The sequence below is a fragment of the Gigantopelta aegis genome, chromosome 10 (assembly GCF_016097555.1).
Source record: "Gigantopelta aegis isolate Gae_Host chromosome 10, Gae_host_genome, whole genome shotgun sequence".
In the NCBI taxonomy this organism is placed as follows: Eukaryota; Metazoa; Mollusca; class Gastropoda; order Neomphalida; family Peltospiridae; genus Gigantopelta; species Gigantopelta aegis.
This window is the reverse complement of record NC_054708.1, coordinates 28,853,648-28,877,726: the sequence shown is the minus strand read 5'-3', so window position 1 is coordinate 28,877,726 and position 24,079 is coordinate 28,853,648. Positions and strand designations below refer to the sequence as shown.

General features: G+C 34.7%; 1 protein-coding gene and 1 long non-coding RNA gene across 2 annotated transcripts; one reads left to right on the top strand and one right to left on the bottom strand.

Annotated features, from left to right (window-relative positions):
* The first annotated feature begins 1,034 nt into the window (after positions 1-1,034).
* LOC121382850 lies at positions 1,035-10,898 on the top strand. Its single transcript, XR_005959225.1, has 2 exons — positions 1,035-1,516; positions 10,549-10,898. It is a non-coding gene; the product is annotated as an uncharacterized LOC121382850 (long non-coding RNA).
* Positions 5,776-23,646, bottom strand: LOC121382849 (lateral signaling target protein 2 homolog). The gene is made up of 12 exons (XM_041512477.1): positions 23,491-23,646; positions 21,538-21,816; positions 19,036-19,185; positions 18,450-18,502; positions 18,129-18,218; positions 16,382-16,471; positions 15,636-15,737; positions 13,210-14,523; positions 12,431-12,591; positions 10,568-10,798; positions 10,034-10,137; positions 5,776-9,142 (listed from the first exon to the last, which is right to left on the bottom strand). Exons 1-12 carry the CDS (start codon positions 23,527-23,529, stop codon positions 9,017-9,019), a joined length of 2,739 nt encoding a protein of 912 aa, XP_041368411.1. The 5' UTR covers positions 23,530-23,646; the 3' UTR covers positions 5,776-9,016.
* Between the last annotated feature and the right edge of the window lie 433 nt (positions 23,647-24,079).

Below are 24,079 nucleotides of genomic sequence, written 5' to 3'. Positions count from 1 at the left end.
TGTAGACAGATGGCCTACCACGACGCCACCGAGGCCGGTAAAATATACGTGAATCCGAATTGTGCATCAGAGATAATATCATTAGCCGTTCGAAGACCATGAAAGCAGTCTTTCATTTAAAATATGAGTAAATAATTTACCTAGGTTACTAACTAAACTAATAGCACGATAATTGTGAGGATCAGATATGTCACCTTTCTTAAGGATAGGGACAATTACAGCTGAAGACCATCCTTTAGGAAAATAACCAGTAGCTAAAATACAATTAAACATCTTATGTAATATATAGAGAAAATAGCATTTGTATTCGATAAAATATTCGTTAATAAGAAAATCAGGACCATGTGCTTTAGATCGTTTCAATTTGCCTATAGCGTTTTCAATTTCCGTGATAGTGGTATCTTTATCCAGATCTTCAAACACAGGTTGATCAATGTTGTCAAAAGTCAATATTTATTTGTAACATCTGGGCCTTCTATGTCACCACTAAAAGCTAATGATTTAAAATGTTAATAAAAAGTATTCAACGGTAAAAGGCTGTTATGAAATCTACGTTTAAAATTTTTAGCATAAAATTGCCTAGGATTATTTCGTTTTAGTTGATCCAACATACTTCCCTCAGTCCTAATATATTTCCTGTGTCGTTTCTGTTCCAATAATTTATAAATCTTTTTCTTATCTCGTAAACTTGTATGATTATCGGTCGATTTTTCCTTGTTAAAACATTTTAGAGCATTTATATAATCATAGTAAAAAAATTTAACATCATTATCAAACCAAGGCTTGTGATCGTGTCTTGCACGTGGTCCGACGGTATGGCCTTCGAAGTAAACAAAGTGTCACGTGACCGTGTCGCTCGATCCCCTCTAAAAAACGGTGTCATAATTTTGTTCAGTTTATTAGTAAATGCTTCGACCGCGTTGTCCATTGATACCTGTGACGTAATATTGTTATCAGTAAAATATGCGTTTAGATCGTTAATATTAACTTTAATTGCCTCTTTACACGACAGTAAATTATCAGAGTTCCATCTGAATAGTTCACTTCGGTGACCGTCGGCAGTGCTATTGGTGACCTCAATACGATTAGGTGCACGTGCGTTTGAAAGGTCGATGTCTAACTCAACAAATAGAGGGGCGACGTCTGAAAACTCATTGAAATCGCATGTTATAAACTTTGTATATAATGTGAATATATCTGGGGTGGACATCAAATAGTCAATAACACTGAATACCCCTTGGACCGTTGTGGGTGAAGCCGCTGCTTTGGTTATTCTGGTGTCTGCCTTTGACAATCCGCAAACCTGTTGATTTACATAAATGCACAAGCCTCGTTCCGCATTCGTTGTGACCGTTATCTGGGTTTACACGTGACTGAAGAGGAACATCACTGTTATAAACAAACACAGTGTTAGTTGCATTCGCTATGGTCGAGTGTAAAACGTCAGCGTCAATGAAATCATCCAGTTGCTTGGTTCGACTGTTAAAATCTCCTATAACGAACACATTTCAAAGAGGTAAGTATTTCGCTACTTGGTTTTCAAATTCATAAAATATTTCACAATCATACTGATTATAAAAAGACGAATATTGAGGAGGAAAATATTCAGTTGAGGACATTTTCACAGATAAAACAAATATAACCCACAAAAGTGCCTCTTTGAAGTGTTAGGTCATGCGCCGTCCCTGCAGTGGCGTAGGGAGGGGACCTACGGGAACCCCCCCCCCCCCCACCCCCATCAAACTTTAACAAAAAAACCTATTAAATTTTATAAAATCATATATACACGTATATACATAGTGTGCCCCCCCCCCCTCCAATCCCAATATAAAATCCTGCCTACCAAGCCTAGAACGATAACAATGTATGGGGCCTGTATTTCATAATTAAATACAATTACATACATACATACATATATATACATATATATATATATATATATATATATATATATATATATATATATATATATATATGTGTGTGTGTGTGTGTGTGTGTGTGTGTGTGTGTGTGTGTGTGTGTGTGTGTGTATACAAAGTTTGACGTCACATGTATTCGCGGAAGTAAAAGTTGACATGCTGTTTGCGTTGTTTGTTTTGAAGAATTTAGAAGATGACATCTTCTTTACATGAAGATAGTTTGAAGTAAACATATCTCTCTGTATGTAAATATTGTTTGGTTACTATTTTGTATTTTGTACATGAGAACATTGTTCGAGATCGTTAGCGATACCATTAGTACTTTGATACACATTTACAAGCATAGGGAGAAGTCCTATATATCGATATGGTATGCAAGTATCACACGTTTTTATAACGTGCATGATTATACAATATTCAATAATTATTATATACAATATTCATAAGTTAGACCAAACATCAAACTAGGATCTTATCGGGTTGCATGGCCTACCTGTTCTGTGAACTACAATCAACACCACTATTTCTACTCCTATTTCTATTTATAATTTAAATACTGAAAACTAAATCATTTCCTAAAATATATATATATATATATATATATGTGTGTGTGTGTGTGTGTGTGTGTGTGTGTGTGACACACACACACACACATGTATGTATATATGTATATATATATATATATCTGTAACAATACTACATTTTTTGTTATTTATTTTACCAGCGTTTGCAAACAAATTTACTGTCCTCTGCACACACATTGCGGTACGGCAACAGACATTTAATTTATATACCTTTATTATACGTCATGATGTCATTGCATAAGCTGGTCTGTAGATTAACATGCGGAGGTATAGTAGATCAATTCTCGAAAGGTTGTTTCTCCCTCAACCAATTTTATTATTGCTGTGTGTGTATGTGCGTGCGTGCGTGTGATAATTATTAAATTATTATAATATCTGTTCACTTTACTCACTTCACATCATTTGTATAGAAGGAGTTGGTTTTCTTTCCTTACAGATATATATTTTAATTTTACAAGAGCCTGAAGTAGGCCTACTCTTTGAGGCACATTTTTAGAATTCAAAATAGAAAACCAATACTAAGAACAGTGGAAATGGAAGAAACAGTATCTGTATTAGATGACGAGCAGGTCTGGGATCGATCCCCGTCGGTGAAGCCATTGGGCTATTTCTCGTCCCATCCAGTGCACAGCGACTGGCATATCAAAGGCCGTGGTATGTGCTATCCTGTTTGTGGGATGGTGCATATAAAACATCCGTTGCTACTAATAGAAAAATGTAGCGGCTTTCCTCTGTAAGACTATAGGTCAATATTACCAAATGTTTTACATCCAATAGCCGATGATCAAATAAATTGGATGAATAATGATAAATACAGTCCAGTAGATGTTGACAATAATACAGAACACAGAATCAAACACTTATCTGATGATATCACCCGTGAGCAGAATGACACTGAACCTGATCCAATTAGCACAAGTTACAGAAAGGATGCAGTGGATTGTCTTTTAGAAAATAATCTAAAAATCAAATTTATGACCATATTTTGAAGTTGCCCTACCCCCCCCCCCACCCCCGCGTACCCCGTCTCATACGTTTATGATTTTCAGTATTTCTTATAAAATTTTGGAATGAGAAAAATAAACTTGAGGAAGTTAAATTTGAATAGTTATCAAAGCAAATAGGCATTCTTGCTCTATTCAAGATGACTTTCTCAAATTCAAGCACTATTCATGGGTTTCTGAGACTGGTTCAACAAAGGCCATGGTTTGTGCTATCCTGCCTGTGGGAAGTGCAAATAAAAGATCCCTTGCTGCTAATCGGAAAGAGTAGCCCATGTAGTGGCGACAGCGGGTTTCCTCTCAAAATCTATGTGGTCCTTAACCTTGTCTGACGCCATATAACCGTAAATAAAATGTGTTGAGTGCATCGTTAAATAAAACATTTCTTTCTTTCTTTCTATTCATGGGTTTTTCATGGGATTTGACACATTTAAGGGCTTTTCAAATCTGTATGAACCGTCTTTAACTGTTTTGAAATAACTCGTAAGATCTAACAGCCACTCCTAGTATTCTCGACGCTCAGTCGTTTGAGTGCTCGCCCGAGGTGCTTGCATCGCAGGATCGAACCACCTCAGTGGATCCATTCAACTGATTGGTTTTTTTTTTTCTCGTTCCAAGGTTATGGTATGTGTTTTCCTGTCTATAGGAAAGTGCATATAAAATATCCCTTGCTGCATTAGGAAAACCCCTCCGCCTGCTACCGACCCCGGTTGGACTGCTGGTGCTCTCTTGCACCTGCCAGTGCATATAAAATATCCCTTGCTGCATTAGGAAAACCCCTCCGCCTGCTACCGACCCCGGTTGGACTGCTGGTGCTCTCTTGCACCTGCCAGTGCAGGCGGGCCCTTCTCCCTGTCCTGGACGGAGGAGCCGACCGAGGCCGGCACCTTCACCCATGACAGGCGTGCGCTAAAACAGCTTGCTCTGAATGTGCACGTTAATCCCTATACCATACCATTAGGAAAAATGTAGCAGGTTTTCTCTGATGACTACGAGTCAAAATTACCAAATGTTTGACATCCAATAGCCGATGATTAATTAATCAATGTGCTCCAGTGGTGTCGTTAAACAACACAAACTTTAACTTTGTATTGCTTCAAAATACAAAGATTTAATTTGTCCCAAAATTATTGGTACAGCCGATCTACCGCCCACCCTCACCCCACCACATACTGTCCTGTCTTAAATTCTAACAGTAATGAATGAATGGACGTTTATCACAGATAAATCAATTAAAATTTAGAGTAAAAGTCAGTATCGCATAAAAATTGTAATAAAAGTTCTGGATGGAATCGAAATGATTCCAACACATTTCTGTTTTGAAATAGTTTCTTTGAGACGACTCCTCCACCAAAATGTGATGTACACGGACAGTGGTCACACTGAGGTGGAAGATCCTTCTAAATGAATGGGTCAAGTAAGTATGGCCGATGCGAGCACAACTCAAAGACTATTTCATCCTTCCTGCACTGCTTATAGGAGGACTGCCACTTTCCCAAAACTGGCTTGATAGCATGAAGCTGTTCACAACCTCACCATCCCAATCATGTTGCCAAGTGGAAAAGATAAATTGGTTGATACTATGTTTAAAATCAGTATAAGGCACAGCAACCCTGGCATGAGGCAAATCCAAAGCAGACTTAGCAGCTGAATCTGCCTTTTCATTACCATTAATACCAACATGGCTGGGCAAACAAAATCTAACAGTGCCTGAAATATATTTTATTTGCCCAGTTACTCGGTCATATTTATTTTGGTATATAACTGAATTATTTGTTACACATTTTAGACATAAATCAGAAAAATAACTTCATTCCTTTTCAGCCAACACTGTTTCAAGTTAGTTTTGTTTAACGACACCCCTAGAGCACATTGATTTATTAATCATCGGCCACTGAGTATCAAACATTTGGTAATTTTTTACTTATAGACTAGTCTTAGAGGAAACCTGCTACATTTTTCCATTTGTAGCAAGGGATCTTTTATATGCACCATCCCAGTCAGGATAGCACATACCACAACCTTTTATATACCAGTCGTGTTGCACTGGCGAGAATGAGAAATACACCAATGGGCCCACAGATGGAGATCGATCCTAGACTGATCATGCATCACTGGGCTACATCCCATCCCCATTTGAAATTTTTGCAAAACGGCTTATGGTGGCTAGCATTAGTTGGACAACTGCATTTCTGATCATTATGACCGTATTTCAAGATGAAAGCACTGATGGTTCATTAATAAATAAAAACATAACAACAGACTAACAAATAGTATAAAAACATAATTTATTATATTTTATTATATATATATATATATATATATATATATATGTGTGTGTGTGTACATACAAATACATAGTTTCCGAGTAAAATAAAAGCACTTTGTAAGTATGGTATCTACAATTGGATTATATTTGTTCATCTAAGATGTTGATTTTAAAGGAACAAATCGTTTGAAAGACAATCTAATAATGCGTCATTATCGATGTTTATTTTTATTTGTTTGAATACATTTTAATTATGTTTATTAATAAACTGAAACATTTACTGAATTTGGCATTAATACAATTGTTTTAAAAACCCACATACTGCTAGCAGATGGGTTAACCTCAACTAAAATGACAGCTAAAACAATATGTCCATGCATAACTTTATATAACATCATTTATTTCTAAACCTTTTATAAGATTGAACTCAATGTTAATTTTATCTGCAAGATTATATTAAGAAATCTAAATATATGCTAACAATTTCATAAAGTGTATAAAGTGGTAATATTACTCCAATTTTACAATCATATATGGATTTCAAACAAAAAAGCACTTAGTAATTGTTAATACAACAAATTCATTCATTCATCAAGAAACAAATATGTGATTCTTTATTGTGATCTTTGCAAAATAAAGCTGATATTTACAATTTTCAAAAATTAAGTTATAGTATAGACAGAAATGAAAGACTTCTACACAACATGATTCCCATTCAATTCTTGACTGTGACATGAAAGGCATGATACCGATCATATTTATTGGATGTGGAGAATATAGTTATTTTTAACAAACTTAACATGTGAAAATAGAACATTATTTTCACATGCATGAACATTACATTAAAATAGCTAGCTGTAAAAATATAAATTGTTGGAGAAATATGTACTCCATTCTAAAGATTTAAGTATTTCAACATACAAAACTAATCTTTTGTCCAGTGTAGGGCTAATTCTAAAACTCTCTAAATTCGCCAATTACAAATCAACAAAAATATTGGCAAATTTTATTATAATTTGGTGAAATAATTCTGTGTACTGATTGGTATTGTTTGGAAACAGTTCAATGGAAATACCATTCATTCATTCTTTCTTTCATTCTTTCTTTCATTCATAATTTGAAGTAAATTGGATTCTGGATGAGTGATAAAATCAGTGCCAGTTTACACATAATATCTCATTTAGACCTATTTCCCCCTAAGTTACAATTTATCAGACATTGCATGATATAGTTGAACATTAAACACCAAAGATCTTTCAAGTGTCTGTGACTTAAGATAAGAAGAAACTATTGGACAGAGACAAAAATACCTCACTTTGGTTTACACCCACCACGATGATTACTGATATTCCGCTTTAGAAAGTCCACTATAACTGATAACAAAATGTTAACAGACATACATGAAGAACATTTTGATGCAATCTCATTCCTATAAAAAGATGTTTTCTGATATTTTATTAAGCATTCAAAAACACTACTTGTATAAAATGTTATAATATTTTGGTAATGTTTCAGCAATTGGCACACCTTCACCTTCAATATGAAAGCCATTGGCCTACTTAGGAAAATAAATATGGAAAACAAATATCACCCTGGTAAACTGTACTATAAAATCACATTGGTATAAAAAGATTATAAGAATCTAATAAACAAACACAAGAGACAAAATAATTGTGCTATCACTGATTGGTGCATTAAAAGAATACAAATCTAAAACAATATAATGGCGTATAAAAACATGAAGTAAAAAATGTGAAGTTCTCTATTAGTTGTCGTAAGTTTCATGATTTTGTGAAGCATGCTACCTATTACAGTAGTACAAATACATTAGACATAATCATCTACAGGTCAGCTTATTAGTCAATAAGTAATATGAACAATTTTAATTATGGAAAAAAATAACCATCCTCATCTTCATAAACAAATTAAGCCCCCAAAAAACATTAAAGACACTGTCCCGAGTTTGCTGCCATTATAACGTTTCCGACTAGTACAGCCTTTTTAATGACTAATATTATTATTACATACACTTTCACAATATCAGTGCCTGTATATCCAATATGTTTCTGGCCTGGTGTTTATAAAACTTTTAGAGTCTAGACCCGAAACTCTAATAGACTCTGCGGCAGTAATGTCCATGACAACGCCATACAAATTGTATGCATGTGACGTCATTAGAGACCGAGTCTGGACTCTAAAAGTTTTGTAAGCGCGGGCCCCGGACATTCTAATGTTTGTAGTAGACCAAACTGAATTTTACCTTCCAATATTTTTGTACCTACGTACGAAGACATACACATCAGAAAATAAAATGAAGTTTGAGTTACAAATATTGATATTCTATAAACAAAAATGCATTTACTTTGTAAGTATAATCATTAAAACAAAGAGCTCGGTTAGTCTGACACATCTTAACAACAGCTGCAAACTCTTTAAATTATACTGCTATATATTACAGCAGCAAAAACCAAACAGAAAAATCCTTGCATATTAATGTGGCCAGAATTGAAAGTTGCCAACCTTTAGTAATATACAGGGTTCAACAATAATACCAGAAACAAATTAAAGATGTGCACTAATAATACTACTACACATTAAGCAGGTATGTTCTGAAGTTCTTTATTTAATCATAATGAGCATCACAATCAAATGCGATGTTTCAATATTTCTTCACTCAAAGAAACATTGTCAAGCCACCAGCACTCACAAGGACTATATTCAGAAATTTCGTAATTTATTGTTATATCCATGATGTCAACTTCAAAACATAAAATCCTTTAACTTTCTCTGTCAAACATTAACATGACAGCAAGGTTTTGTAATATATATTTATATATACTGAGTGACAAAAGAAATGCAAGTAAATACAAATACCCTGTAAATTATTATATATCATATTAAATGAAACAGAACCTCCTTTAAAAAAAAATTCCATTAGCTGAAATCACAAAAAAGCAACATTTCAATTATTGTTAATTTCATAACTCTGCCTAATACATTTTGTTGTAATTGTGCACCTAGTATTTCTTTTGTAGCTTAGTGTATATAAAATAAATCCATTAACTTTACCTGTCAAATTCTGATGACCAGTAGATGTCTAAACAACTGATAAAGAATGTTGCAAAAACAATACACAAGGTCTAAGAAATACACAGTGCCCTATACTGCTGCTCATGTTACTCGAGTTTTTAAGAATTGTTATTACTAAAAACTAAACATTATCACTGGCTTGACCCTTGAGCACTACGTGGTTGCCATGGTGAAGGGTGTAACTTGGAACATGAAGCACAGGTTACACACTCGGACTGGCTTCAACTGACCAAAGTGTGGCAACGGGACAGCATTCGATGAGCATCGACTGCAGAATATCTGGAAATACAACAGTGTCCATAACATAACAAAGTTAAAAATTAAAATTCTTTTATATTACTTTCCAACGACAAGACAACACATACTACAGCCTTTGATATACCAATTGTGAGGATAGGAATTTTTTTTTATCTAAGAATAGGTCCACTGAGGTGGTTCGATCCTATGATTCAAGCACCTCAGGAGACGGCTCTTCCGACTGGGCTAGATCATGTTCTATAATATATCAAATATAAAAAAATAAGAATATACACACATTGGTATCATTTATCTCTGTAATGTCAACAACCCAGTACATCTCGAGGTCAAGAAACTGAAACATAATTTTCACCCATAACTATCATGTTTAAGTTGATCCTACATCATCTCTAGATATTTGGTTCAGTCTTTTAAACACCGACGTAACGAAGATTGACTATATGTTTCACAACACCTCAACACATTATAAACTACTCCTATTTGGGTGTCTACCAAATAGCTAGCTATTCTATAATCAAGGCTGCGATTTACAACTATGGAGCACATCTCCCTGGAGGTAAAGTAGGAGTATGGTGAACAGTGATACATGTACATCAGGCTAACAAAATTAATTTGTAAGATAACCTTCACGGAAGGGTGGAGACTTGAAAAATAATAATAACAAACTTTGGAAATGCAGGTTGAAAAGGAACCAGAAGAGTAAAGTTTGGTTTCCATAATATTTGTAACATACTGCAGATCGATGCAGACAAAAAGAAATGTATTATGGCAACCCAGTTGCAAATGGCCCGACTTGGATCTGTGTGCCTGCAACTATGTTCCCATAAAAAAAATTCTTTGGTCTGCTGTCTTCAGTGACAGGCAACAGGTTTTATGAAGACCAGGCTTAAATATACTCATGTAGTGTCATACCTTGCCACAGTTTCTGCAGTGATGTCTTCGTCGGACAAATGTAAAAGGCACAGCACAAGCCATACAGTTAGGCGACATGTCATCCGGGATCCATTCAGGTGGCTCTAAAATGACAAAATAAAAATCATATGAATTCACTACTTGTATACTAATTCACATTAATTTCATTATAAATTATATCTACATTTTTGGAATTAATTACATTTAACATTTTTGAGAACAATCAATTATGGATTTTGTATTTAATCAACACATCACTAGAACTGAACTGATAAATTTTCGAATATAATCATTCACCAGAAGACAACTTGTTAACAGTGTTTGACAAATATTTGAGAAAGTCACTAGCCCTCACAGAAGCTTTGGCTAGTGCTCTGTGTACTATAGAAGTAACGCAGTTGATAATTTCCACTAGCCCAGACCACAAAGGCACTAGCTGGGACAGAGGGCTAGTGGATTTGTCAAACCGTGGTTAACAACCATGGTGAATATTACATCTTACTTCTTTCTTTTAGGTTAAAACAATCGGTTTACCTGGACTTTGTCGGGCACGCTGCTGCCCAGTTCTACTGTGACCCTGTTGCTGGCCATGACTCCTGCTATGTCCATCCTCGTTAGAGTGGTTGATATTTGCAGCGAATCCAGTTCTCAAGTCCTTCTTGTTGTCTATCACTATCAGCGGTTCTGAACAGTTGAGGTCGAACACTGCCCTCAGAATGTTCCGCAGATCACTGGCGAAGTTCGTCTGAAGCTGATCGGCAACCCCTGAAACATTATTACAATGGCTATTACTAATTCTTATACACAAGAGCAGTTTCAAGGAAGGGGGCTGAGGGGACCTGCCCCCAATAAAAATTAAAGTTCCCCTACTTAATTTGTTTATAATTTTCATTTAAGTGCCCTTTTCAGGGATTATGTGCCCTTTTGCGCTTGGTCCCCTCCCTAACATATTTTTGGGCTCTGTCCTGGATACAAAGACTGCTTTGTAATAATAAACATCGATCTATTTTACCATTCTTATAAAGACTTATTAAATTTATTTAACAAAATAACAAGTAATAATGCTGCAGGGATATGGGTTAATACACTTTGTTAGCAATCAAATTCTATCACTTTTCAGAGAGGCATTTTCCATGATGTTTGAAAATGGATTTTCGGGGATTGTTCTGCGATCATCAACATAATCTAATACTATTACAATAATTGAATGCAAATCGTTGATCTCTTCATGTTTTATTTTAAATGAGAAAAACAATTCATTATCAATTTTCATTTTCCATAACTTTCTATCATCAAACTCAAAATTCAATGAATTTCACAACATGTATGAAGTCTACTCTCCCAGTAATAATTTATTCATCAACTGTTATGCAGCTTGATGTTTTTAAGGAAACACCCTACATTTTTTCCATTAGTAGCAAAGGATTGTTTATATGCACAGACAGAATAGCACATTAAAAAACCCACAAGTTTCAGAGAATGGATCTACATGGGGTACACCCTGGACCAAATGTCGCAATTAATATATACTGTAGATCCTGAAATGAATGCGATCATAATATTAATGCGAAAAATTAGAATTCGTGTTATTTGCATTAATAATATTACACATTTATTTTTATGTTTTGTATGTATCCCATGTTTTTAAAACATAATCCCCCCAAAATAAAAAGTCTAATGTATTTATAAAACAGAACTGGAAAACAATTCATTGTATGTGAGACTAATTGCTGAATAGTCCAGCCAGTTATGTGTCACTTGCTATTAAAACAAACAAAACTTAAAATTCTCATATCTTTATAAAATAGAAATGAAGTACAAATCATCATAAATGAGACAGAATAATTGTCCAATACCCCAGCAAGCTGCCAGCCACGTGCGACGATTGCAGTTTTTGGCCTCCCTGTCAAAAGCTGACATGATCCATTGCCTGTACATGGGTTTTAGCATGCTAATATTGTAGTCGCTCTTTTCTTTGTCTTTACTGTTCAAATTCCCTGCAACTGTGTTGGCATACAGTTGTAATGGTACATATATGCTAATGTTTAGCCAGATTTAGGTAACTCTATACATTAGGTAAATCATTGCCACAAAAATATGCTTGGAGTTGATCTCATCAAAAACAATAGGTACTAATCAGGTTAATTGATGTGTACATAGACATGTTAGTGAGTTGATCTCGTTGAAGATGCCTGTAACTTAGTTTAATCAAAAAGTACACAAACGAGTGGTGTTAGAAAATTTAATATTTCAAAGGGAGGCCACTCATTTTGGTCTGCCCACCGTCACTCGCATTAATTTAGGAACGCGTTAATTTCAGGATCTACAGTATTTGACACCTAATGGCTGCCAATTATCTGTACTGAGGAGTCATTAACATCAGTTTTTACTTCTTACCAGATATACACACAAAAAGCCTGTGAATCATATCATTGCTGCTGCGGAATCGAAGACGAGCCTCGTTCCGTGATGCCAGTTCAGCAGCCTGGATGGCCAGGGCAATCTCCTCATCGTCATGACATTCAGAGTTGTATGAACTTGTCTCACTACTGGCACAGCTGAAACAAAGTTATACGAATGTTACACACAGATCGGAGCCATTTTTATATCTGGCTGTTAATACTGTTTTAAGGCACACCCTAAAACACTGACTACTTGGATATTCCAACTGAATGGTACAGAGCCTTAACAACTATGTTACAAAATAAAAATAAGACGTTAGTCAAAGTTTTAATGTTAAAATTTGTTTTAATAATCGACACCACTAGAAACACATTGATTAATCATCGGCTAATCAAACATTTGGTACATTTTTACTAATAGTCTTAGAAGAAAACTGCTATATTTTCCCCTTAGCAGCAAGGGATCTTTTATATATTAAAAACTCTTAAAGCACTAGATTTGTTAATTAACCACCAGCTATTGGATGTCAAACATTGGGTAATTCCGACTCATAGTCATCAGAAAAAATCCGCTACATTTTTTCATTAGCAGCAAGGGATCCTTTATATGCACTTTCCCACAGACTGGAAAGCACATACCACGCCCTGTGACCAGTTGTGGTGGCTGTGCACCGGTTGGAACGAGAGAAAAAAAACCCCAACTAGTTGAATAAATCCACCGAGGTGGTTCGATCCTGCAACGCAAACACCTAAAAAATTTAAAGTTCAGTTTACCTTTCACGGTCCCATTCACAGTCACTGGCAATGCTGGAGACACTTTTACAACTGGAGCAAGTGCTCAGGCTCTCCGTGTAGTGCAGGTGATGGATGTTGGGCACGGCCAGGGAATCTATGCACATGCTCTCCATGTTGTCACAATGGCCGGATGTCTTGACATTCATGTTCTCAAAGGGATTATTCCCAGAGAAGGAGCCGTTCCTATTTTCTTTCCCAAACTGCACATCAGAGGATGCATTTTTACACTTTTGAGCAGACACTGAACCATGGTTGTCCGGTTCAACAGCAGTCACAAACTCATTACAAAATTCTTCTGTGGTTATTTCGCTGTCGTCAATCACAAGAGATGGATTATTTGAAGTACGAGATGTACTGGGCGGAGACACAACAATATCATTATCACCTAACACAGGTCTTTCATCGCCAGGAACTTCTGAGCAATTATATTCCGGAGTATTAGAATCTGTGGGCTTGGAGGATACGGAGTTATGTCCCATTGTCTCAGAGTTCTCGGAGTTATGTCCCATCAGCTGTGAGTCATTTCCAGCAGAGAAATTAACACAGGCAGAAGCGGCAGCTTTCCTTCTGGAATTTTTCCTACACTTCGATCTTTTATTTTTCACAGGTGAAGTTTGATGTTCACTATTCGCGGAAGACCTGCAAGGATAATCATCTGCGACAGTTTGCTCACTTGAGACATCGGTGGCAGGAATACACTGGTCGATAATGCTGTCTACTATTTCAGTGCACAAGTTAAAAACAGACAGACTGGTGAGGCTACTGCGCATCAGTGGTAGATCACTGGCACCGATGTGTTCGCTGAGATTGTGGATATCCTCGTCAAAGTCATCTTGAGCTCCATATAGGGAAGCAGACCGTTCAATAACATGTGCACACACATGCAAGGATTCTGAGCTATTTGCATCCTCTCCATTATCGCTTCTATCACAAACGTCAATATCACATTTTTCGCCATCTTCACTGGAGTCCTTTTCATCGGCGCTGTCGTGCCTTGTTCGTTCGATGACGGTCATGCACGATGAAGAATTAGACATGGTCCCGATGACAAAATCTTTTTGAGCGGTTGGCGTGACAGGGCTTCCAGAATTTGGTGTGTGTATGATAAATGGCTCGTCCATGGTTTCTTCACATGAGTATTGATATCCTGAACTCTCGATGCGGTCTGTCTGACCACCTTTGCCACCGTTGAGGTCTGATTCAAGACTGGACAGAAATTCAGGTTCCTCAGCACTGCACAGAGCTTTCTCCAACATAAACAGTTCTTCCTTGGACAAGGTGTACAGCAGCTCTCTGAAATACAATAAACATCATACACTGTAAACATTTCTGTAGGTAAAAGTTGTGATTTTTTGTTTTTATATTTGTTTACAGGCACCCAAAAAGAATGTCACAACAAAATACTGTTTGGTGTGAAAATAGGAACAGTTCTTTCTTGAACAAGATGTACAACAGCTCTCTGAAATACGACAAACTAAAATGTTTTCATACCCTTGTTTATAGGCATCAAAAAGCCAATGATCGTGGTATGAAATACAAAAAGGGGCTTATTTTAGAGTTTACATATCTAAATACAATACAATTAACTTATTATTATCATAAGCATACAAGATGGGTGTGTGCGTGTGTGTGTGTGTGTGTGTACAGGCAACAGTTACTGCCCTTGTGCTGGAACAAATCCTCAAATTCGGGCAAAAACGATGCTCACCTGAAGCCTTTTTATTTGATGTATTTCCATCATTCTACCCATAATATCAGTTGTAATCCATGTAAGAACGTGCTAATGATTCGTTTGCAGTTTTATATAGCCGTTTGGCAGGAATGTTAATATGAAAAACCTTTTTTATCCAGATTCGGGCATTTTCATTTAATTTGGGCAAAATGCAGCTTGCCCCCCACCCCACCCCACCCCAAAAACAGGGAGCCTGTACACCTATGATTATCATTCTAAAAGAGCCGGTTTATCCTAGAAGCACATGTAGCATGTGCTACGGGCCCCCCAGTGATGTGTACATTTATTTCCCCCAGGTCATTTTTACCCTATCCCCAAGGGAGTTGCAAAATACATATTCTGGGAAGGGGGACCCGCTATTATTTGAGCTACAGGCCTGGCGGATTCTTAAACCGGCTTTGCATTCTAGTAGGCCTCTTCTGTAGAGTCACACTAAAACATTATCTGCAAGTCAGCATTTCAAGTTGGCAGATGGAATTTTGCTAACAGCTACTACAGTAACTCAAGGTGTAAGAAATACAACTTACTGCATTTATTTTCTTAAAACCCTAAAACTCAGATGTATTTCTATCTTTTGTATGTCAACAAGATACAGTTATCAAGATGAATAATGTGAATCTGACCAAGACAAGACAGTTTGTCTTGCTTTGTTTTTCATTTACCGAAAATTTACCTTATTTTGAAAAGCAGTGTCTGGAAAGGTCTGAACATGTCAGACATATTCCATGGTTCATTATCCGGATTCAAAGGTCCCTCTGGGTAAATCAACAATCCACTGAAAAAAGAAGACAGAATATTAAGTTTTTAAACAGACCCCCAAAAAACTACAAATTATAAAAAAAACCACAAAAAAAACCACACAACCATTTTAAATTTATTTAGATAAGTATATATATTGTATAACAAAATAGTACTTTATTTCTGATTCACTGGTCTTATTCAATAAATACTTAGTGATCTAATATTTTTGGTTGTTTTCAACGATTCAATATTAGCAGGTCTTTATTATTATGTCAGTGTTTGCCTACAAATGAGATTGGTAGTTGACAGAAACAAATTAATTTGTTTCAGCTACAAACAAAATTGACAGGACAGGATCAACAACTGTGTTACAAGAGGAATAAGAGGGGACCGTCTCCCTTCCCAATGTATGTGGGATCTTGGAAAGTCTCAGAATCGTAAAAAATGTCACTGTTGAGTAGCAAAAAGGAGTCACTGAATTAAATTGATAATAGAATTTGTTTAATAGCTGCTAGATTGTGTCATCTGTATCCGTGTAACATTTTGGCAGCAGTTGATCTAAATGGTCACAAAGAAAAATTACCATGCTAAGACTGAATTATAACCCCCACTAAGAAGCTTGTGAATGATAATCCGATTCTGTTAACTTGCACAATCAAACTATCCAAAGTCTCGTACCAGACTATGGCGAGTCTAGGAATAGTGAACATCAGAGCTGGGTCATACTCATCAATAACCTCTTGCCTCAGGTGTCCAAGTCGAACAGCTCTGAAAGCAAAACAATAAATAAGTAAATTTCTGTTACATTCATTACAATATAACATCATCCCATTGGTCCAGATGTAGCAACAGGAGTTTGTTAATTTCTCGATGAACGTAAAAATCACGTCATCAAGGAATGTCATATCTGATGACGTCATTTTATATGAGCAACTTGTCTTTATTGAGCATTGTTGTTTATGGACCAAAAATAATTCCAAATAAAGTATAAACTTTTAGTGTTATTTTTAGCAAGTATGATTCAAATTTAATTATAAGTATGTCTGTTATTTCTTTTACGTTCATCTGGGTATGAAAAAAAAAAAAAATCATCCACAAACTTATGTGAGAACGGCTATGCCGATTCACACAGTTTGTGGATATTTTTGTTCATACCCCGATGAACATAAAAAAACAAAACCCCACACACAATCCTTAAATAAATGAAAAATAAAAATACCCAATATCATGTAATTTATAAAGTAAAAACAAATCCAAATTTATCATTTATTGAAAATTAATTTGATGTCATTAAATGTCTGGCCTGCTTGTACTACAATCTATTTTAGTGTAAGCAAATCGCTCAACAAATTTGCTATGACTAATTCTCCCCCCCATCCCCCATCCCCTCACACTAGATTAAACATAAAACAAAATAGTGCATCTAAAATTCAAGAGTAATTAACTTCTTCAAAACAAAGAATTTAGGAATTAATTCTTGAACATTGAAACTATTAAAACAATCAAAAAATAATAATGAGGTAAACACAAAAAGTTTAATATTTTCTTTGGACGATGATGGAACTTAGAAAAATAACTAATGTTGTGAAATTCATGACTTACCTGATTCTATTTATTAAAACAATAATTTAATAATAATTTTAAAGTTTTAATTAATTTTTTAAGCATGCCATACTAATTAATTTTTTTTAACATGCCTTGTGATGAATGTTACGAATGGGAGCAATTATGACCATATTTTCATTAAATTTAGACTTACAGTCTACGGTTGAAATCTCATCATCATCAATTATAATGTGTTTGCATCAACTCATCATCATTTAATTATCCAGTCATTTGAAATGTACACAGACGATTCGTCACAAGTATTTTTTAATAGGGAAAATATCGACCAATACTGATTAATTAGACAAGGTTGATATTTTCCATATTAAAAAAAAAGAAGTGGTGAATTCTATTTATCCTGTAACAGTTCTAAAATAACATTTTAATTTGAGTTTTAATAAATCACAGTACTAAAGTCACCTCCATTGGTAATGTGACGTCATCACGATTAGTACAAATTAGTTTGACATCACACATTTTAACTAAATCTTATGAAACTGTTACGCACAAGTATACAGGTCTTGTTGTCTTGTAAACAAATGACCCATTCACAGCAACACATTATTACCTAGAGACCTTGCAAATTTGCATACCATTATTAACCGGGTTAATATTCTAAATTATGACATGGGTTTATGACATTAATATTATGATCAAGTTGTAGGATAAATGAGCTTATGAAGGACTGGAATTATTAGGACAATGCATCTGTTGTGTTCATTGCAATAGACCATACATATTATAATGATATTTTGCTAATTGTAATGTCTCTCTTGGTTTAAAATTTCATACCAAGTAAAATGTGTTTGTATAGTCTTACCTGGCAACAGTTTCTGAATACAATACTGTCATCTCTTGTATTGTGTCATATTCTCTCATTGTCTTCACAGGTACCATAGCACTCACATAACTGTCAATAACAAAATATGACAAATTATTAATTACTTTACACAAAGTTGTAAACTGGATTTTAAAAAAACAAGAAACCTTTAAATAATAATTATTGCTCAATTTTAGTACATCCATTAAGAACTTCTTGCAAAACTTAAATTTTGCCATTTCCTGGCATCTAGGTTGATATATATGTATTCTAAAATATTTCTAGTGATAACAAAACTTCAGAAAAATATAACAGACTCACCTTAGTTCAAATTCAGCAAACAGCTTGTCAAAAATTATCAGTGCTTCTTTTATCTGAAAAAATTAGTTTTGTTTAACAACACCACTATAGTATATTGATTTATTAATCAACGTCTTTTATCTGAAGAGCCAAGAATGTTATAAATAAGAAACTTGTATCAAACTCCATATATGCAGGTTTTATCATCACAGAACATAAAAATACCCAATGCCTTTATTTTATTTTTTAAATATATATTGTATAACAAAATAGTACTTTATTTCCGATTCACTGGTCTTATTCAATAAATACTTAGTGATCAAATATTTCTGATTGTAAAGCAAAATCGGGAATTCAGGGCAGTATGCTTTAAACTTAATTGGATATAAGCATGAAAATAAGTATAAAGAATAAAGAATTTATTTGTAAACTATATTAACTAAACAGAACAGACCAACCTGACAGAAAAACCACTTATCACAAGTGACATGCATCAAATAAATGTTACATAATTGGTGTTTGGCTTGTGAAATGACATTCAAATATGAAGGCAATGGAAAAGATTGTTAAATACTTAAATTAACAGGTCCACTAGTTTTATACATACCCGTTCTGTGTATTCATTAACATTTTTGAGACACTGTTCTCTGAGCATGGTACGCAGACTGTCAAGATTTTTAGTAAGAGCACGTGCAAGTGGCCGCATGCTGGAACTTTCCACCTCCCTGTTCATAATACTTGAGCCAGCAGCTAGACACTGTAATAGAAAGATAAACACAAATGAACACTACTGTACGTTCTTGTTATAGGGACAGTCCCGAGTTTACCACCATTGTAAAATGTTTCCGACCATCAGAGCCTTTCCAATGACATAATATACAAATTAAATACATTTTCTTATTTAAAATATCAGTGTCTGTATTTAAAAAGTGTTTTTTGTTGTCCTAATGCTTGTAGTACCCCAAACTGGATTTTACCTCCCAATAATTTTGTATGTATGAAAAGATATATATCACAAATTAAAGTAAAAACCGAGTGCTACAAACATTAGTATACAACTGCAAACACATCTGATATACAGACACTGGTATTCTAAACAAGAAAATGTATTTAGTATGAAATAGTAGTCACCAACAAGGCTCTGTTATCGCCAACAAGGCTCTGTTATCGCAAAAATCTTACAATGGGTGTAAACTCAGGAAAGTCCATTTAAATGCAAATTACTCTACTGGACATTCTTGTTTTCAAATAATTCTATTCTATAGAAAATGTAACTGGGTTAAAGCTAGGCAGTTTTACTTTTATGGAAATACGTGCCATCCATTTTTTTTCTCTCTCTTCCTGAATAAATATATTAGATAATATATAATACTGTAAATCTACTATGTATTGCGTCATGAAAGTATTGCGAGTAGTCAACAATGGCCAAAACTGCGTGTAGAAAGTACTGCGACCTCAGCTGATAGAACTGTATTTAAAACATAACACAATAACGTTGTTTTATCATTAGCCGCAAGGAGTGAAAACTTGATGTTTTTGCCGCACACAGATGCAAATCTTTTCTTGACTTGTTACGCAAACGGTCATTCGAAATTAGATTTGTTCCGGCTGGCTGCACTGGTGAGCTGCAGCCAATGGATCTGTCCGTGAACGGAGATTTTAAATCTGCCATGAAGAAAAGGTTTAGTCAGTGGTATGCTGATACTGTAGCTAAGAACTTGAAAGAAAAGAATGACAAAGGTGTTGACTTAAGAATAAGTGTGATCAAGCCTATTCATGCTCGGTGGGTTGTGGCCTGCATGGATCAGTTGTCGAAAGACAAAGAAATGATTCTCAGGGGATGGCGTTTGGCAGGATTACTAGGCCAAAGTGAGTAATTGTGCAATTTACAAAGACTGAACAGGTTTGCTTATGACTGGTTGATTATTAAATTACTAAATAAAACTGATTTTTAATTATTTTGATACTTTGTTTTTCTTCTTTTGAAAGAGAAAAAAATCACCAACGACATAATACTGCATGGAGAAAGTGTTGCGATCTTTAGTTCATCTCAGTTTTCTCAGTACTTTGTTGTTCGCAGAACTTTCTGTATTTACAGTATATATAAAATGAATATACAATATCACAAAATGTTAAAGTTTATTTTGTTTAATGACACCACTAGAGCACACTGATCAACTAATCAGCTACTAGATGTGAAACAGTTGCTAATTATAACAGAAAATTCGCTACATTTTTCAATTACTTTTAATTGCACATTCACACAGATAGGACAGCACATACCACAATCTTTAATATAACAGTCGTGGGGCTCTGATTAGGATGGGAAACACACAATGTTACAAATACACACTATTAATAAATGTTATCTTTCAAATGCAACAGCACACAACTGGCATTAAGTATACCACACAAATTAATCATATAAACGAATGATTGCCAATTTTAGTGTTTCACAATCTGCAAAAATATTCTGCAGGAAAAAAAAGAGAAAAAAAGTACTATCAGTTTTTATATGGCTTAAAATATGCATCCACTCAATGTGAATGTTTGAGCTACAGCACAATTGTTTATGAAGTTCAAGTTCAGACACTTGTGGGTTCGAAACTTCAATATAACAAATAGGGTCTCCACGAGTACTCGAGTACCTCTGTAAGGATGAGCACTCTCTCTTAATTTTTGTTTACATCATTTGTAATATATGCTTGCCTCCGATTACATTATATAGGGCTATGAGACATGGAGGGAAAACAAAAGTCAAATGTGTGGAATGCAATACAATGGCATCATTTGGCATCCATATTCATCGCTGGAATCAAGATGTATAATATTTTAATTATTCCTTAATCTCTTTATCATCTAGTATAAGTGTCGGGTACTCGTGTCAGGGTCGAGTTTGACCCTAATAACAAACTTACAAACTACACTGATCACAACTGTGAATTCTTGAAGCGTATGTGTCAATTTTTAAAAAATGCATATTTTTATTAATGCGTCTGTCAAATTCTACAAAATATGTTAAAAAAATACCAAACATTGTGTACAAGTGAACAGCATAACAAGTTGAAATGAAAAACTGAGGCTTAAGATTAACATGAATAGGACTCACTTCAGCCCCAAACCACAATTGACCGGATAGGTTCTCCTGGACAACATCATCCGGAAACTTGACCCTGAAATCTCGACTGGCTCTCTGGCCTGGCACTGCCTCATCCATTATCATCTGGATCATGTTGAGGACCTTGTCTTGTGAGGACCGCAGCTGGCTCACTAGTGCAGAACATCTTTCTGGGTCTTTTCGGCCGTCAAAACTATCGAGCTCTGCAGCAACCAAGTTTAGTTCTTCATCACAGTAGAAAAATTGAGCAAGAAGTGATGTGTCTGATTTCTGCAAAATTGAAAAACAAAACTTAACATCCTAATATTCTAAAAAATGTTTTAGGTGCAAACAAATAAACAAAACAAAAACACCACCAAAAATAATAACAATTCCCTTACCAATGCCGTAAGAAGTAGGCATGTTATTGTTACGATATACTACAACCCCCAAAAAGTTTGTTTGTTTTAACGACACCACTAGAGCACATTGATTTCACTACTTGTAACCAGAGTATTTGTATACATGTACATTCTGACATCTAAATATAAATTTATGTACATGTACACTGTTTAGTAATAATATCTAATCCTTTTTGATATTTAAGTAAATGTACATGTATGTACAGAGTTCTCACTGGGTAAAACTCAAAAGGGGACATGTCCCTCACCCACCCCACAAAACCCCCCAAAACAACCACCACCTTATAAAAACACATATAATGAAAGCTTAGTTAGAGGGGATGATTTCCGGCGATTATAAAAAAAAGAAAGGAATTATGGAAGGTAATAAGAACACAATAATAAATGTTTAAATACAAATGTAGACATGCCAGTGCTCAAGATTATAACAAGATCTCTTCAAAGTAGAATAACTGCAAAACATCATGCTGCTTTCACCTTTGATAGCATTTCTTTGATGTTCAAATCCAAGTCAAAATCAAAAAGATGTCTATTTCTCGAAAAGAATTTTGTATCCATGAGAGAAATGGTACAAATACAAATAATGTACAACTACATGTACTTACACACAGAGAACCTGAAGGCATGGACACTAGTTTTGTAGTGATTATACAAGAGAATAACATCTTTTAGACTGGTTGATAGCATCTGTGTCTATATTACATGATGTCAAAGCATACTTACACATCTAGTCCATCAGATCATTCTATTAAAATGGGTTTTTTGTAAATAATTTCAGAGGATTCATGGATAATATAGTAATAATAAATAACCATTTCAACTGCTAAGAAATAACATTTTAGATTTATTGATCTAAATGTAATCAAGTGGACAAATTGGCTGAGGATGGTGCACAAATTGTACGGTGGATGAACCGTCTGGAAAGTGTTTGACGGAAGAAGAAAAGTGTTTTCGAAATAACAAAGAAATACAATTTGTGTGTGCAATTTACAAATCAAACAGCTAGGAAATAAATAACTTGTAAATTACATAGTATCTAAGTATGATTTTTTTTTTTATCCCTGTGGGACTGACTATAACTGTGTATAAGCAGTCTCTGTGTGATGTTGTCTGTGTTTATATTACATGATGTCAAAGATTACTTACACATCTAAACAATTTGGATCATAGTCTTTCATGTTAGACAAAAGGGGTATGTCATCTAGTTTCTGTGCTCAAGCTTTTTCTTTCTTTTAAAATAAAAAAGCTGAGTAATGTTACATTGATGATTGACCAGATTCCCAGCTGTCATTATGAGCAGTTACAACCATTGGTTAAAACTGTAAGCCCACTTGAAGAAAAAGCACAGCTATCTGGCATTAACAAAATTATAAATTCCTTTCTTTAATTCTAAAAAAACAACAACAACCATGGCATATGATAAATAGAAATAAAAATAGAAAAACAATGACACATTCCGGAAGTACTTGCCAACCAAATTGAAGAAAAGGTGAACAAAGTCGACTAAAAACTAAAGTGTTTTTACCATAATGACAATGTTTACCTTTGGTCTATATAGCCATTTTCTTAAAGAATTCATCATTTTGTTCTATATTACACACAATGTTAAATCCTAAATTAATCTAAAACAACATAAAAACATAATTTAAACTAAAGGTTGTCTCATAGAAGCAAAAAGAATAGCCATGTTTATACGTCACGTCTGACGTCACGGACTGTACTAATATTAGTACGCGAATATCAGCGTACAAGTTAAGCAACGGAAACGAACGTGATATAAAATTGTACAGCTAAAAATTGGTGCATAATAATGTTGTCAAACGAACTCAACAATTAAATGCAATGAGCAATTTGTGCACATATACATGTACGCTGATGTCAGTTTAATTATGTATTTACTTGTTTGTTCTTTATTATCGTTCTTTCCTTATTTCTTCATTTATAGATTTTTAACAAAAATAATTTATTTTAATTTGTGGATGGTATAAGTATACGTTCTACAAACAATACAAAACAAAAAATAATAGTGGTCAGATAGTCGCAGTTACTAATTATGGCTTAGCTCAATCATTAAAAATAATGTTTTATGCATTGATACAATAATGATACCTATGGTTATGAGTACATTTTCG

Bases quoted from the DNA above. Each gene is read 5' to 3' on its own strand.
- LOC121382849 (XM_041512477.1), bottom strand. From the start codon at position 23,529: ATGATGAATTCTTTAAGAAAATGGCTATATAGACCAAAG. The intron at 18,503-19,035 runs GTATGTATAAAA...TAATTTTTTCAG, and splicing joins TTAATGAATACACAGAACGG to ATAAAAGAAGCACTGATAAT. The intron at 10,799-12,430 runs GTAAGAAGTAAA...ATAATGTTTCAG, and splicing joins GCTTTTTGTGTGTATATCTG to GGGTTGCCGATCAGCTTCAG.